Source organism: Oncorhynchus clarkii, chromosome 12 (assembly GCF_045791955.1).
Source record: "Oncorhynchus clarkii lewisi isolate Uvic-CL-2024 chromosome 12, UVic_Ocla_1.0, whole genome shotgun sequence".
NCBI classification, from domain to species: domain Eukaryota; kingdom Metazoa; phylum Chordata; class Actinopteri; order Salmoniformes; family Salmonidae; genus Oncorhynchus; species Oncorhynchus clarkii.
The window spans coordinates 88673367-88686581 of record NC_092158.1 but is presented as its reverse complement, the minus strand read 5'-3'; the positions used below and the strand labels follow the sequence as shown (position 1 = coordinate 88686581).

General features: G+C 45.5%; 1 protein-coding gene across 1 annotated transcript in view; it reads left to right on the top strand.

Annotated features, from left to right (window-relative positions):
• Positions 1–13215, top strand: part of LOC139422347 (protein sidekick-2-like) — a 390182-nt gene that overhangs the window by 356361 nt on the left and 20606 nt on the right. Inside the window, exons 37-42 of the mRNA XM_071173549.1 lie at positions 1337–1523; positions 6789–6924; positions 7853–8049; positions 9492–9617; positions 9824–9988; positions 10252–10392. Coding sequence (XP_071029650.1) covers positions 1337–1523; positions 6789–6924; positions 7853–8049; positions 9492–9617; positions 9824–9988; positions 10252–10392 — 952 coding nt within the window. The remainder of the gene's footprint in view (positions 1–1336; positions 1524–6788; positions 6925–7852; positions 8050–9491; positions 9618–9823; positions 9989–10251; positions 10393–13215) is intronic.

Here is a 13215-nt window from a genome sequence, read left to right as displayed (position 1 = left end):
AGTGTAGCATACTGTAGTATAGCACACTGTAGAACATGTGGGTCTGTAGTATACCATACTGTAGTATACCATACTGTAGAACATGTGGGTCTGTAGTATAGCATACTGTAGTATACCATACTGTAGTATAGCATACTGTAGGATACCATACTGTAGTATAGCATACTGTAGGATACCATACTGTAGTATAGCATACTGTAGTATACCATACTGTAGTATACCATACTGTAGTATACCATGCTGTAGTATAGCATACTGTAGGATACCATACTGTAGTATAGCATACTGTAGAACATGTGGGTCTGTAGTATACCATACTGTAGTATAGCATACTGTAGTATACCATACTGTAGTATACCATACTGTAGTATAGCATACTGTAGTATACCATACTGTAGAACATGTGGGTCTGTAGTATACCATACTGTAGTATTGCATACTGTAGAACATGTGGGTATGTAGTATACCATACTGCAGTATACCATGCTGTAGTATAGCATACTGTAGAACATGTGGGTCTGTAGTATACCATACTGTAGTATAGCATACTGTAGAACATGTGGGTCTGTAGTATACCATACTGTAGGATACCATACTGTAGAACATGTGGGTCTGTAGTATACCATACTGTAGAACATGTGGGTCTGTAGTATACCATACTGTAGTATACCATACTGTAGAACATGTGGGTCTGTAGTATACCATACTGTAGAACATGTGGGTCTGTAGTATACCATACTGTAGTATACCATACTGTAGTATAGCATACTGTATAACATGTGGGTCTGTAGTATACCATACTGTAGTATACCATACTGTAGAACATGTGGGTCTGTAGTATACCATACTGTAGAACATGTGGGTCTGTAGTGTACCATACTGTAGAACATGTGGGTCTGTAGTATACCATACTGTAGAACATGTGGGTCTGTAGTGTACCATACTGTAGTATACCATACTGTAGAACAGTGTTTGTCAAACCTCTCCAAGACCAAGCTGGTTCCACTTGATCTGTTCCAGGACTGGTACATCTGATCCAACCGGTCAATCACAACACACACACACACACACACACAACAGGCAACATGCTAAGCCATAGATGAAGTAAGTGAAACAACTGATAGAATGTGAATATAACCTCTGACCCTTCATCATGTATTATAGCTCTATCTGAAAATAACCTCTGACCCTTCATCATGTATTATAGCTCTATCTGAAAATAACCTCTGACCCTTCATCATGTATTATAGCTCTATCTGAAAATAACCTCTGACCCTTCATCATGTATTATAGCTCTATCTGAAAACAACCTCTGACCCTTCCTCATGTATTCTAGATCTACTTCTGGGAGTTCCAGCTGCAGAATGAGACAGAGAGACTGCGTACCATGTTCCTCCCAGAGCTAGGCGTCAAGATTAAGAACCTGACTGGCTATACCACATACATGATCAGTGTAGCAGCCTTCAACGCAGCAGGGGACGGACCCCGGAGTCCCCCGACCAGGGGCCGAACACAACAGGCTGGTAAGGGCCACGCACACACACACACACACAAACACACACACACACACACACACACGTACAGCAGGCCGGTAAAGGACACACTAACACACACACACATGCACACTGACACACACAGACACACCACCTACAGTATATGTGGTATCCTTCAATTGCCCACCAGAGGGCGGTCTCAACAAGCAGGTGAGCTCTAAGCCAAAGCGACTGTCAGTAGGACAGTACAGAGTTACAGTAAGAGTAGGAAGCTGACCAACAGCACTGCATCACATCTACTACTGTATCTGTGCTACCCACCACCATTAGGCTCCCTCTTCTTCTGTCCCTTTCTATCTCCTTCTCTCCCACTCACTGTTCCAATGTTCTCAAGTGCCAGTTTGAAGTATATGCTTAGGACTCTGTTCCCAGCCACATTAGTGCACTGCATGAGAAACAGATGAGAGCGTTCAGCTCTGACTCAGTGGTTCTCAGTAGTACGCACTACACACGGTGTAACTATCTGTAACTTAATTGTGCTACTCCCGTCTGTCTGTCTGTCTGTCTGTCTGTCTGAAGGATATTCTCAGGACCCTGTGCCATCTCTGTCCTCATGTCCCAGTTCAGTTTGAAGGATATACTCAGGACCCTGTGCCCTCTCTGTCCTCAAGTCCCAGTTCAGTTTGAAGGATATTCTCAGGACCCTGTGCCATCTCTGTCCTCATGTCCCAGTTCAGTTTGAAGGATATTCTCAGGACCCTGTGCCCTCTCTGTCCTCATGTCCCAGTTCAGTTTGAAGGATATTCTCAGGACCCTGTGCCCTCTCTGTCCTCATGTCCCAGTTCAGTTTGAAGGATATTCTCAGGACCCTGTGCCCTCTCTGTCCTCAAGTCCCAGTTCAGTTTGAAGGATATTCTCAGGACCCTGTGCCATCTCTGTCCTCATGTCCCAGTTCAGTTTGAAGGATATTCTCAGGACCCTGTGCCCTCTCTGTCCTCAAGTCCCAGTTCAGTTTGAAGGATATTCTCAGGACCCTGTGCCCTCTCTGTCCTCAAGTCCCAGTTCAGTTTGAAGGATATTCTCAGGACCCTGTGCCCTCTCTGTCCTCAAGTCCCAGTTCAGTTTGAAGGATATTCTCAGGACCCTGTGCCCTCTCTGTCCTCAAGTCCCAGTTCAGTTTGAAGGATATTCTCAGGACTCTGTGCCCTCTCTGTCCTCAAGTCCCAGTTCAGTTTGAAGGATATACTCAGGACCCTGTGCCCTCTCTGTCCTCATGTCAGTTCATTTTTAAGGGTATTCTCAGGACCCTGTGCCCTCTCTGTCCTCAAGTCTGTTAATTTTTAAGGATATTCTCAGGACCCTGTGCCCTCTCTGTCCTCAAGTCAGTTCAGTTTGAAGGATATTCTCAGGACCCTGTGCCCTCTCTGTCCTCATGTCCCAGTTCAGTTTGAGGGATATACTCAGGACCCTGTGCCCTCTCTGTCCTCATGTCCCAGTTCAGTTTGAAGGATATTCTCAGGAAATGTTAAATATAATAGGGCCTATTTGTATAATTAGTAGGCTGACGCATATATACCTTTCATAATATTTAATGTTATTAGCCTTCCTCCTCTTTCTCTCTCTCGCTTTCAACAGTTAAATAAAACACGTTTCGTTGTCCTCATCTTCATCATTCTGATCACAGCCTTGAATAATGCCGGACTAGAATGAGATGCAGACGGCTTTCACTTCTCTTCACCAAGAATGAATGGTTGGTTATGGGTCTGAATAAATAACTACTACAGCATAACGCCATTGCACGTTCACTCTTCTTTCAGACTACCAGTGAGTTCTACTGGCTGCTCTTCTTTCAGACTACCAGTGAGTTCTACTGGCTGTTCTTCTTTCAGACTACCAGTGAGTTCTACTGGCTGTTCTTCTTTCAGACTACCAGTGAGTTCCTACTGGCTGTTCTTCTTTCAGACTACCAGTGAGTTCTACTGGCTGTCCTTCTTTCAGACTACCAGTGAGTTCTACTGGCTGCTCTTCTTTCAGATTACCAGTGAGTTCTACTGGCTGCTCTTCTTTCAGACTACCAGTGAGTTCTACTGGCTGTTCTTCTTTCAGACTACCAGTGAGTTCTACTGGCTGCTCTTCTTTCAGACTACCAGTGAGTTCTACTGGCTGTTCGTCTTTCAGACTACCAGTGAGTTCTACTGGCTGCTCTTCTTTCAGACTACCAGTGAGTTCTACTGGCTGTTCTTCTTTCAGACTACCAGTGAGTTCTACTGGCTGTTCTTCTTTCAGACTACCAGTGAGTTCTACTGGCTGTTCGTCTTTCAGACTACCAGTGAGTTCTACTGGCTGCTCTTCTTTCAGACTAGCAGTGAGTTCTACTGGCTGTTCTTCTTTCAGACTAGCAGTGAGTTCTACTGGCTGTCCTTCTTTCAGACTACCAGTGAGTTCTACTGGCTGTTCTTCTTTCAGACTACCAGTGAGTTCTACGGGCTGCTCTTCTTTCAGACTACCAGTGATTTCTATTAGCTGCCCTTCTTTCAGACTACCAGTGAGTTCTACTGGCTGTTCTTCTTTCAGACTACCAGTGAGTTCTACTGGCTGTTCTTCTTTCAGACTACCAGTGAGTTCTACTGGCTGCTCTTCTTTCAGACTACCAGTGAGTTCTACTGGCTGTTCGTCTTTCAGACTACCAGTGAGTTCTACTGGCTGCTCTTCTTTCAGACTACCAGTGAGTTCTACTGGCCGCTGTATTTAACATTCAGCAAACAAGAGTTTTGCGTCCCTCTTATTTTAGTCTGTTGGTATAAGAAATGCTACAAAATGATGTCCAGCAAGCTAGTCTAGTTTTTCCTGCATGGGACTCCAAGAGCTGCAGTAAGGAGCGTTTTTAAGGAGAGGCCAGCGGAGAACAGGTGTCAAATCAAATGTATTTATAAAGCCCTTCGTACATCAGCTGATATCTCAAAAGTGCTGTACAGAAACCCAGCCTAAAACCCCAAACAGCAAGCAATGCAGGTGTAGAAGCACGGTGGCTAGGAAAAACTCCCTAGAAAGGCCAAAACCTAGGAAGACCTGTGTGCGTTCTGCGCAAGACACAGAGGCTATGAGTTACGTCACCCATCATTCATTAGCTAAATATAATGCTAAATGTATTTCCTGAAAGACGTAGGCTAGGCCATCTATATATGGGCCTATTTATCCATCTAGAACAGGATTCTGTATTTTAGATGCTGAATGGAATTGGTTGAGAGTGAAAGACAGTGAGAGTGTGCTCTCTCGTACACTGATCTAAAGCAACTGTATAGGAGGGTTTTACAACTGCAGCTGCAATAACAACAAAATAAACATCTTTACAATTGAAAAAGAATCTGAGCCCTGAAAGCCAGATGGCGATGATTAGACACGGTCATTATATTACTGTCGGCTCTGCTGCAGCAAATGTAGACCTGCCTGCCTGTCACAAGAACAAAACGTTACCGTGAGACGATAGGTCTACGTACTGACATGGGCTGTCGGTCCCCACCCTGAGCGTTGATGAGTCATCATGCCAGAGAGAAGGCCGTGGAGAATCCAGATGTAGACAGCTCATATCATTAAACAGACATGGGCTGTCGGTCCCCACCCTGAGCGTTGATGAGTCATCATGCCAGAGAGAAGGCCGTGGAGAATCCAGATGTAGACAGCTCATATCATTAAACAGACATGGGCTGTCGGTCCCCACCCTGAGCGTTGATGAGTCATCATGCCAGAGAGAAGGCCGTGGAGAATCCAGATGTAGACAGCTCATATCATTAAACAGACATGGGCTGTCGGTCCCCACCCTGAGCGTTGATGAGTCATCATGCCAGAGAGAAGGCCGTGGAGAATCCAGATGTAGACAGCGCATATCATTAAACAGACATGGGCTGTCGGTCCCCACCCTGAGCGTTGATGAGTCATCATGCCAGAGAGAAGGCCGTGGAGAATCCAGATGTAGACAGCGCATATCATTAAACAGACATGGGCTGTCGGTCCCCACCCTGAGCGTTGATGAGTCATCATGCCAGAGAGAAGGCCGTGGAGAATCCAGATGTAGACAGCGCATATCATTAAACAGACATGGGCTGTCGGTCCCCACCCTGAGCGTTGATGAGTCATCATGCCAGAGAGAAGGCCGTGGAGAATCCAGATGTAGACAGCTCATATCATTAAACAGACATGGGCTGTCGGTCCCCACCCTGAGCGTTGATGAGTCATCATGCCAGAGAGAAGGCCGTGGAGAATCCAGATGTAGACAGCTCATATCATTAAACAGTTCCATTTCACGTCATGATGTTCTCATAAATTATTTATTATAATTGACTGGTTTCTCACAGTTATTTATCCTGGGAAAATGGAGTGGTTTTGGGGTGGTAAATAGAGAGAACTGCATTGTTGGTAAAGGGCTTGTCAGTCAGTATTTCACGGTAAAGTAACACCTGATGTCTTCGGAGCACGTGACAAATAACAGTTGATTTGATTTGATTTTAGCCCTCTGTAAATCTCAGTTACCGTGTTCTCGCCATTCAACCCTGGTACTGTAGAGTGATGGGGACACATGGGGAATGGGTTGTTCTGACCCACGTCCTGCCACACTACTGACACACACAAAGAGGCCTGTGTTCAGTCAGTCACCCCCCTGCAGACAAACACACTAAAACCTCCTCTGTGGGTTCTAGATGGGAATCAGTTTACAGAATGAATTCCTCTGCTGTTTCCCGCAGCCAGGCTGGTCACCCGGCCTCTTGAAGGACTGTGACATTGCAGAGAGAGGCAGAGGGGATGAAGTACTGAGGAGACCACAGAATATTCTGGCTCCCTGCTCCTCTCTGCTCTGCAGGGTAACTGGGAGAGAGCCAACCCAAGCCTTGGCAATTTAATGCAGAACTCTCACATGACTTCTGGAAGGTCAGGGGATGAATGGATGATTGTATCTGTCCCAGTCCCCAAGAATAATACTAGTATTGCTTCAGCATAATGACTTGATGAATGAAGCAGACTGCCAGGATATGGACTAAACTCAATCACATAGTGGCTTTCCAGATAAGGCTTTCAGTAGTGTGTTGGAGGGAGTTGTCATGTGACCTGGTGCGCCAGCCTAAGTGTCCTTCCCTAACCATGGCTCTACCTCTCCTCTCCCTCTCCTGTTTCCCTCTTTCCCTCTCTATCTCCCACCTCTCTCTCTCCCTCTCCTCTCCCTCTCCTGTTTCCCTCTTTCCCTCTCTATCTCCCCCTCTCTCCTCCCTTCTCCCCCTCCCTCCCCCTCGTCCTCCTCTCCAGCCCCCAGCAGACCCAGCTTCCTCCACTTCAGTGAGCTGACCACCACGTCAGTCAACATGTCGTGGGGAGAACCAGGCCAGGCCAACGGCATCATCGAGGGCTACCGCCTGGTCTACGAGCCCTGCACACCTGTTGACGGTGAGACACACACGCGCGTGTTCATAGTGAGAAAACACACACACACACATGAACGCATGCGCACACACACGCGCACACACACAGTCTCATGGATGGTGAGACACAAACACACACACAGTGTTGATAGTGAGAACACACACACACATACACACACACACGCACGCACGCAAACATGCACACACAGACAAACAGACACACACAAACACACACACTCACACACCCATGGACGGTGAGAACCTCTGGAGCCTGGAAGGCTGGAAGGCTGTTAGTTACTTTGTTAGGCCTTTAAACTACCCAGATAGCTAGATGGTTTGCTATCAGTCCGTGAGATGATTTACAGTCATAGGCTAGCATCTCCGCCGCCATGGTCTTATATTGGTGTCCTAATCTGTTACAGCTGGGTAGTTCTAGGCCGGCCCTGGGGCCACATGCAGTCAGCTTGTTTACAACTTCCTCTCTCTCCTGTTGAGAGAAAACCCAGCTAATAGCTGGTATGTGTGGTGGGGTCTCCAGATTCCGTAGTAATTAGGAACAGACAGGGGTGGGGGTTTGGGAATGGGAGGTAGAGAACCCCTGTGGTCCCTGGCCTGTTGGCCACTAATGGCTTCTATCTGGCCCCTAGAGCAGTCAGCCATGTGGGAGGGAAAGAGGCACAGCAGGGTCTGGGATGGTGGAGGAACATGTCTCTCTATCTGGAGGGGTGCAGTGATAGGTCACATCTGTTTATCTGGAGGGGACACTCTTGCTTATATACCATGAACTGTCAGTAGGGAGGTGGAAAGATGCTACCATGAACTGTCAGTAGGGAGGTGGAAAGGAGCTACCATGAACTGTCAGTAGGGAGGTGGAAAGGTGCTACCATGAACTGTCAGTAGGGAGGTGGTGTAGCTTCTAGCCTCCAGTATCTCCAGCCTGTATCTCTATACTGACTCCTCTCCGTCTCCTCTCTACTCCACTCCAGGTGTTAGTAAGATAGTCACAGTGGACGTGAAGGGCAGCACCCCCCTGTGGATGAAGATTAAGGACCTGGCTGACGGGGTGACCTATAACTTCAGGATCCGGGCCAAGACCCTCACCTACGGGCCGGAGGTGGAGGCTAACATCACTACTGGACCAGGAGAAGGTATGTAACACAGTATCTCTGGTCCCGCTACCAGGAGAAGGTGTGTAACACAGTATCTCTGGTCCAGCTAACATCACTACTGGACCAGGAGAAGGTATGTAACACAGTATCTCTGGTCCAGCTACCAGGAGAAGGTATGTAACACAGTATCTCTGGTCCAGCTAACATCACTACCGGACCAGGAGAAGGTAGGTAACACAGTATCTCTGGTCCAGCTAACATCACTACCGGACCAGGAGAAGGTAGGTAACACAGTATCTCTGGTCCAGCTAACATCACTACCGGACCAGGAGAAGGTAGGTAACACAGTATCTCTGGTCCAGCTAACATCACTACCGGACCAGGAGAAGGTATGTAACACAGTATCTCTGGTCCAGCTAACATCACTACTGGACCAGGAGAAGGTATGTAACACAGTATCTCTGGTCCCGCTACCAGGAGAAGGTATGTAAACACAGTATCTCTGGTCCAGCTAACATCACTACTGGACCAGGAGAAGGTATGTAACACAGTATCTCTGGTCCTGCTACCAGGAGAAGGTATGTAACACAGTATCTCTGGTCCAGCTAACATCACTACCGGACCAGGAGAAGGTATGTAACACAGTATCTCTGGTCCAGCTAACATCACTACCGGACCAGGAGAAGGTATGTAACACAGTATCTCTGGTCCCGCTACCAGGAGAAGGTATGTAAACACAGTATCTCTGGTCCCGCTACCAGGAGAAGGTATGTAACACAGTATCTCTGGTCCCGCTAACATCACTACTGGACCAGGAGAAGGTAGCCTGGCTGGTCATAGGTCGTGTTCAGTAGGGAACACTGTAGCGAGATGTTTTGCAACAGAAAATGAAGGTCTGTTTTCTTATTGGACAAGTTCAGCTAGTACCTCCCTGTTTAAAAAAGTTTAAAAAGATTTTCTCCCTTCTCTCTCCTCTCCCTACCCATCCCCTCCTCTCCCCACTCCACTCCACCCCTCCTCTCCCCTTCCCTCCTCTCCTCTCCTCTCCTCTCCTCTCCCTACCCATCCCTTCCTCTCCCCACTCCACTCCACCCCTCCTCTCCCCTTCCCTCCTCTCCTCCCCATACCCATCCCCTCCTCTCCCATTCCCTCCTCTCCTCTCCTCTCCTCTCCCTACCCATCCCCTCCTCCCCACTCCACCCCTCCTCTCCCCTTCCCTCCCCTCCTCTCCCTACCCATCCCCTCCTCTCCCCACTCCACCCCTCCTCTCCCCTTCCCTCCTCTCCTCTCCTCTCCCTACCCATCCCCTCCTCTCCATACCCATCCACTCCTCTCCCCACCCCTCCCCTCCTCTCCCTACCCATCCCTCCTCTCCCCACTCCATCCCTCCTCTCCCCTCCCCTCCTATCCCTGCCATCCCCTTTTCTCCCCTCCCCTCCTCTCCCCACCCCTCCCATCCTTTCCCCACCCCTCTCCTCCAGGAGCCCCAGGCCCTCCAGGTGAACCCTTTATCTCCCGGTACGGCACGGCCCTCACCCTACACTGGACCAGTGGAGACCCAGGCCGAGCTCCCATTACACGCTACGTCATTGAGGCCAGGCCCTCTGGTGAGTCCAAGGGATATTAGATATTAGATATTAGACTGTAGGCTTGCCTGGTGCAATTGAACAAATGGAACCAATAGAACCAATGGAACCAATGGAACCAGTGGAACCAATGGAACCAGTTGGAATAGTGTGAAAGTGCAAAACCCACCCATCTGGGACTCCAGGCAGGCTCAATCAAACACTCTGTATTTCCTGCTCCCCTCTAGATGAAGGACTGTGGGATATCCTCATCAAAGACATTCCAAAGGAAGTGACATCATACACACTGAACCTGGACATGCTGAGTGAAGGGGTTACTTATGACTTCCGGGTCATTGGGGTCAACGACTACGGCTATGGCTCCCCCAGTGCTCCTTCACCCTCTATCTCTGGTTAGTTATGCTTGTTCAGTTATAATACATGTCTGAATATTACAACATACATATGGATGCCTTTCCCAGACCTGATTGAGCCTATTCCAGGACTAAAACTATTTTAACCAGTGGAATTTCTATTTGACTTACATTTTAACTCTGTACTTGTCTTCATCTAGGTCCGGGAAGCCAGCCCATACAGTATAGGTTTAGTTAGTGACTTGTTCTTCCTCTTGGTACAGGTATCTGTTATCTAGCTCTCTTGTGACTCTCATCTCCAGCCCAGAAAGTGTCTCCCTTCTATGAAGAGTGGTGGTTCCTGGTGGTCATTGCTCTGGTGGGCCTAATCTTCATCCTCCTCCTCGTCTTCATCCTCATCATCAGGGGCCAGAGTAAGAAGTACACCAAGAAGGCTGACTCAGGTAGACAACACAGAGAACTGCTCCATATATAACTGTCCTCTGATTCGTGTTTCTTTCAAATCTTTGTTCCATTCCAAACATTCCATTCCCAACATTCCATTCCCAATATTCCATTCCCAACATTCCATTCCCAATATTCCATTCCCAACATTCCATTCCTAATATTCCATTACTAATATTCCATTACTAACATTCCATTCCCAACATTCCATTACTAATATTCCATTCCCAACATTCCATTCCCAACATTCCATTACTAATATTCCATTCCCAACATTCCATTACTATTATTCCATTCCCAACATTCCATTCCCAATATTCCATTCCCAACATTCCATTCCTAATATTCCATTACTAATATTCCATTACTAACATTCCATTCCCAACATTCCATTACTAATATTCCATTCCCAACATTCCATTCCCAACATTCCATTACTAATATTCCATTCCCAACATTCCATTACTAATATTCCATTCCCAACATTCCATTACTATTATTCCATTCCCAACATTCCATTACTATTATTCCATTCCCAACATTCCATTACTATTATTCCATTCCCAACATTCCATTACTAATATTCCATTCCCAACATTCCATTCCCAATATTCCATTCCCAACATTCCATTACTAATATTCCATTCCCAACATTCCATTACTATTATTCCATTCCCAACATTCCATTACTATTATTCCATTCCCAACATTCCATTCCCAACATTCCATTACTATTATTCCATTCCCAACATTCCATTCCCAATATTCCATTCCCAACATTCCATTACTAATATTCCATTCCCAACATTCCATTACTATTATTCCATTCCCAACATTCCATTACTATTATTCCATTCCCAACATTCCATTCCCAACATTCCATTACTATTATTCCATTCCCAACATTCCATTCCCAACATTCCATTACTATTATTCCATTCCCAACATTCCATTACTATTATTCCATTCCCAACATTCCATTCCCAACATTCCATTCCCAACATTCCATTACTATTATTCCATTCCCAACATTCCATTACTAATATTCCATTCCCAACATTCCATTACTATTATTCCATTCCCAACATTCCATTCCTATTATTCCATTCCCAACATTCCATTCCCAACATTCCATTACTAATATTCCATTCCCAACATTCCATTACTATTATTCCATTCCCAACATTCCATTACTATTATTCCATTCCCAACATTCCATTCCCAACATTCCATTCCTAATATTCCATTCCCAACATTCCATTCCCAACATTCCATTCCCAACATTCCATTACTAATATTCCATTCCCAACATTCCATTACTATTATTCCATTCCCAACATTCCATTACTATTATTCCATTCCCAACATTCCATTCCCAACATTCCATTCCTAATATTCCATTCCCAACATGCCATTCCTAATATTCCATTCCCAACATTCCATTCCCAACATTCCATTCCCAACATTCCATTCCTAATATTCCATTCCCAACATTCCATTCCCAACATTCCATTACTAATATTTAATTCCCAACAATCCATTCCCCACATTCCATTCCTAACATTCCATTCCTAATATTCCATTCCCAACATTCCATTCCTAACATTCCATTCCTAACATTCCATTCCTAACATTCCATTCCTAACATCCCATTCCTAATATTCCATTCCTAATATTCCATTCCTAACATTCCATTCCTAATATTCCATTCCTAACATTCCATTCCTAATATTCCATTCCTAACATTCCATTCCTAATATTCCATTCCTAATATTCCATTCCTAACATTCCATTCCTAATATTCCATTCCTAACATTCCATTCCTAACATTCCATTCCTAACATTCCATTCCTAATATTCCATTCCTAACATTCCATTCCTAACATTCCATTCCTAACATTCCATTCCTAATATTCCATTCCTAATATTCCATTCCTAACATTCCATTACTAATATTCCATTCCTAATATTCCATTCCCAACATTCCATTCCCAACATTCCATTACTAATATTCCATTCCCAACATTCCATTCCTAATATTCCATTCCCAACATTCCATTCCCAACATTCCATTACTAATATTCCATTCCCAACATTCCATTCCCAATATTCCATTCCTAACATTCCATTCCTAACATTCCATTCATAACATTCCATTCATAACATTCCATTCCCAACATACCATTCCTAACATTCCATTCCCAACATTCCATTCCCAACATTCCATTCCCAAGTTATTGATACTTTTGAGGGGTGGTTTCCCGGACACAGTTTAAGACTGGTTCTGGACAACAACAAACAATGTTTCGATGGAGATTCACCATTGATCTATCTTTTCAGTCCAGGACTAGTTTTAATCTGTGTCTGAGAAGCTGGCCCGTAAGGAGAATAGCCCAGAGTCATCAGTTGTGATTGGAACATCTGAAAACTATTTATACAATTGTAAAAATACTGCATGACCATTGTAATATAAGACCAAGCTAAAAGCACTATCAAATTCAGTTCTAGCCCTTTTAACAGTAACAGTTATCACAAAGTGCCTTACTTAAGCACAGGTAGACAGGAGAATGAGAGACGAGAGGTCATTATTGTCCCCTGTTTAGAAAGAATGGGTATCGATCTGCCAGTGTGAGTGTCCAGGGTTTGTTCTGATGTTTAAAGCCAATAGTTATTCAGTCAGTACACTGTGTGTGACTTCTGTCCCTGACCCCACAGTGCCAGACTGACGCTCTGCTGAGTCATCCCAGGTTACATCACTGTTGGACTCTGGCATCATGGGTTGACTGCCACTGCTTCTCCTCTACATTTTTTGTGGGAGTACT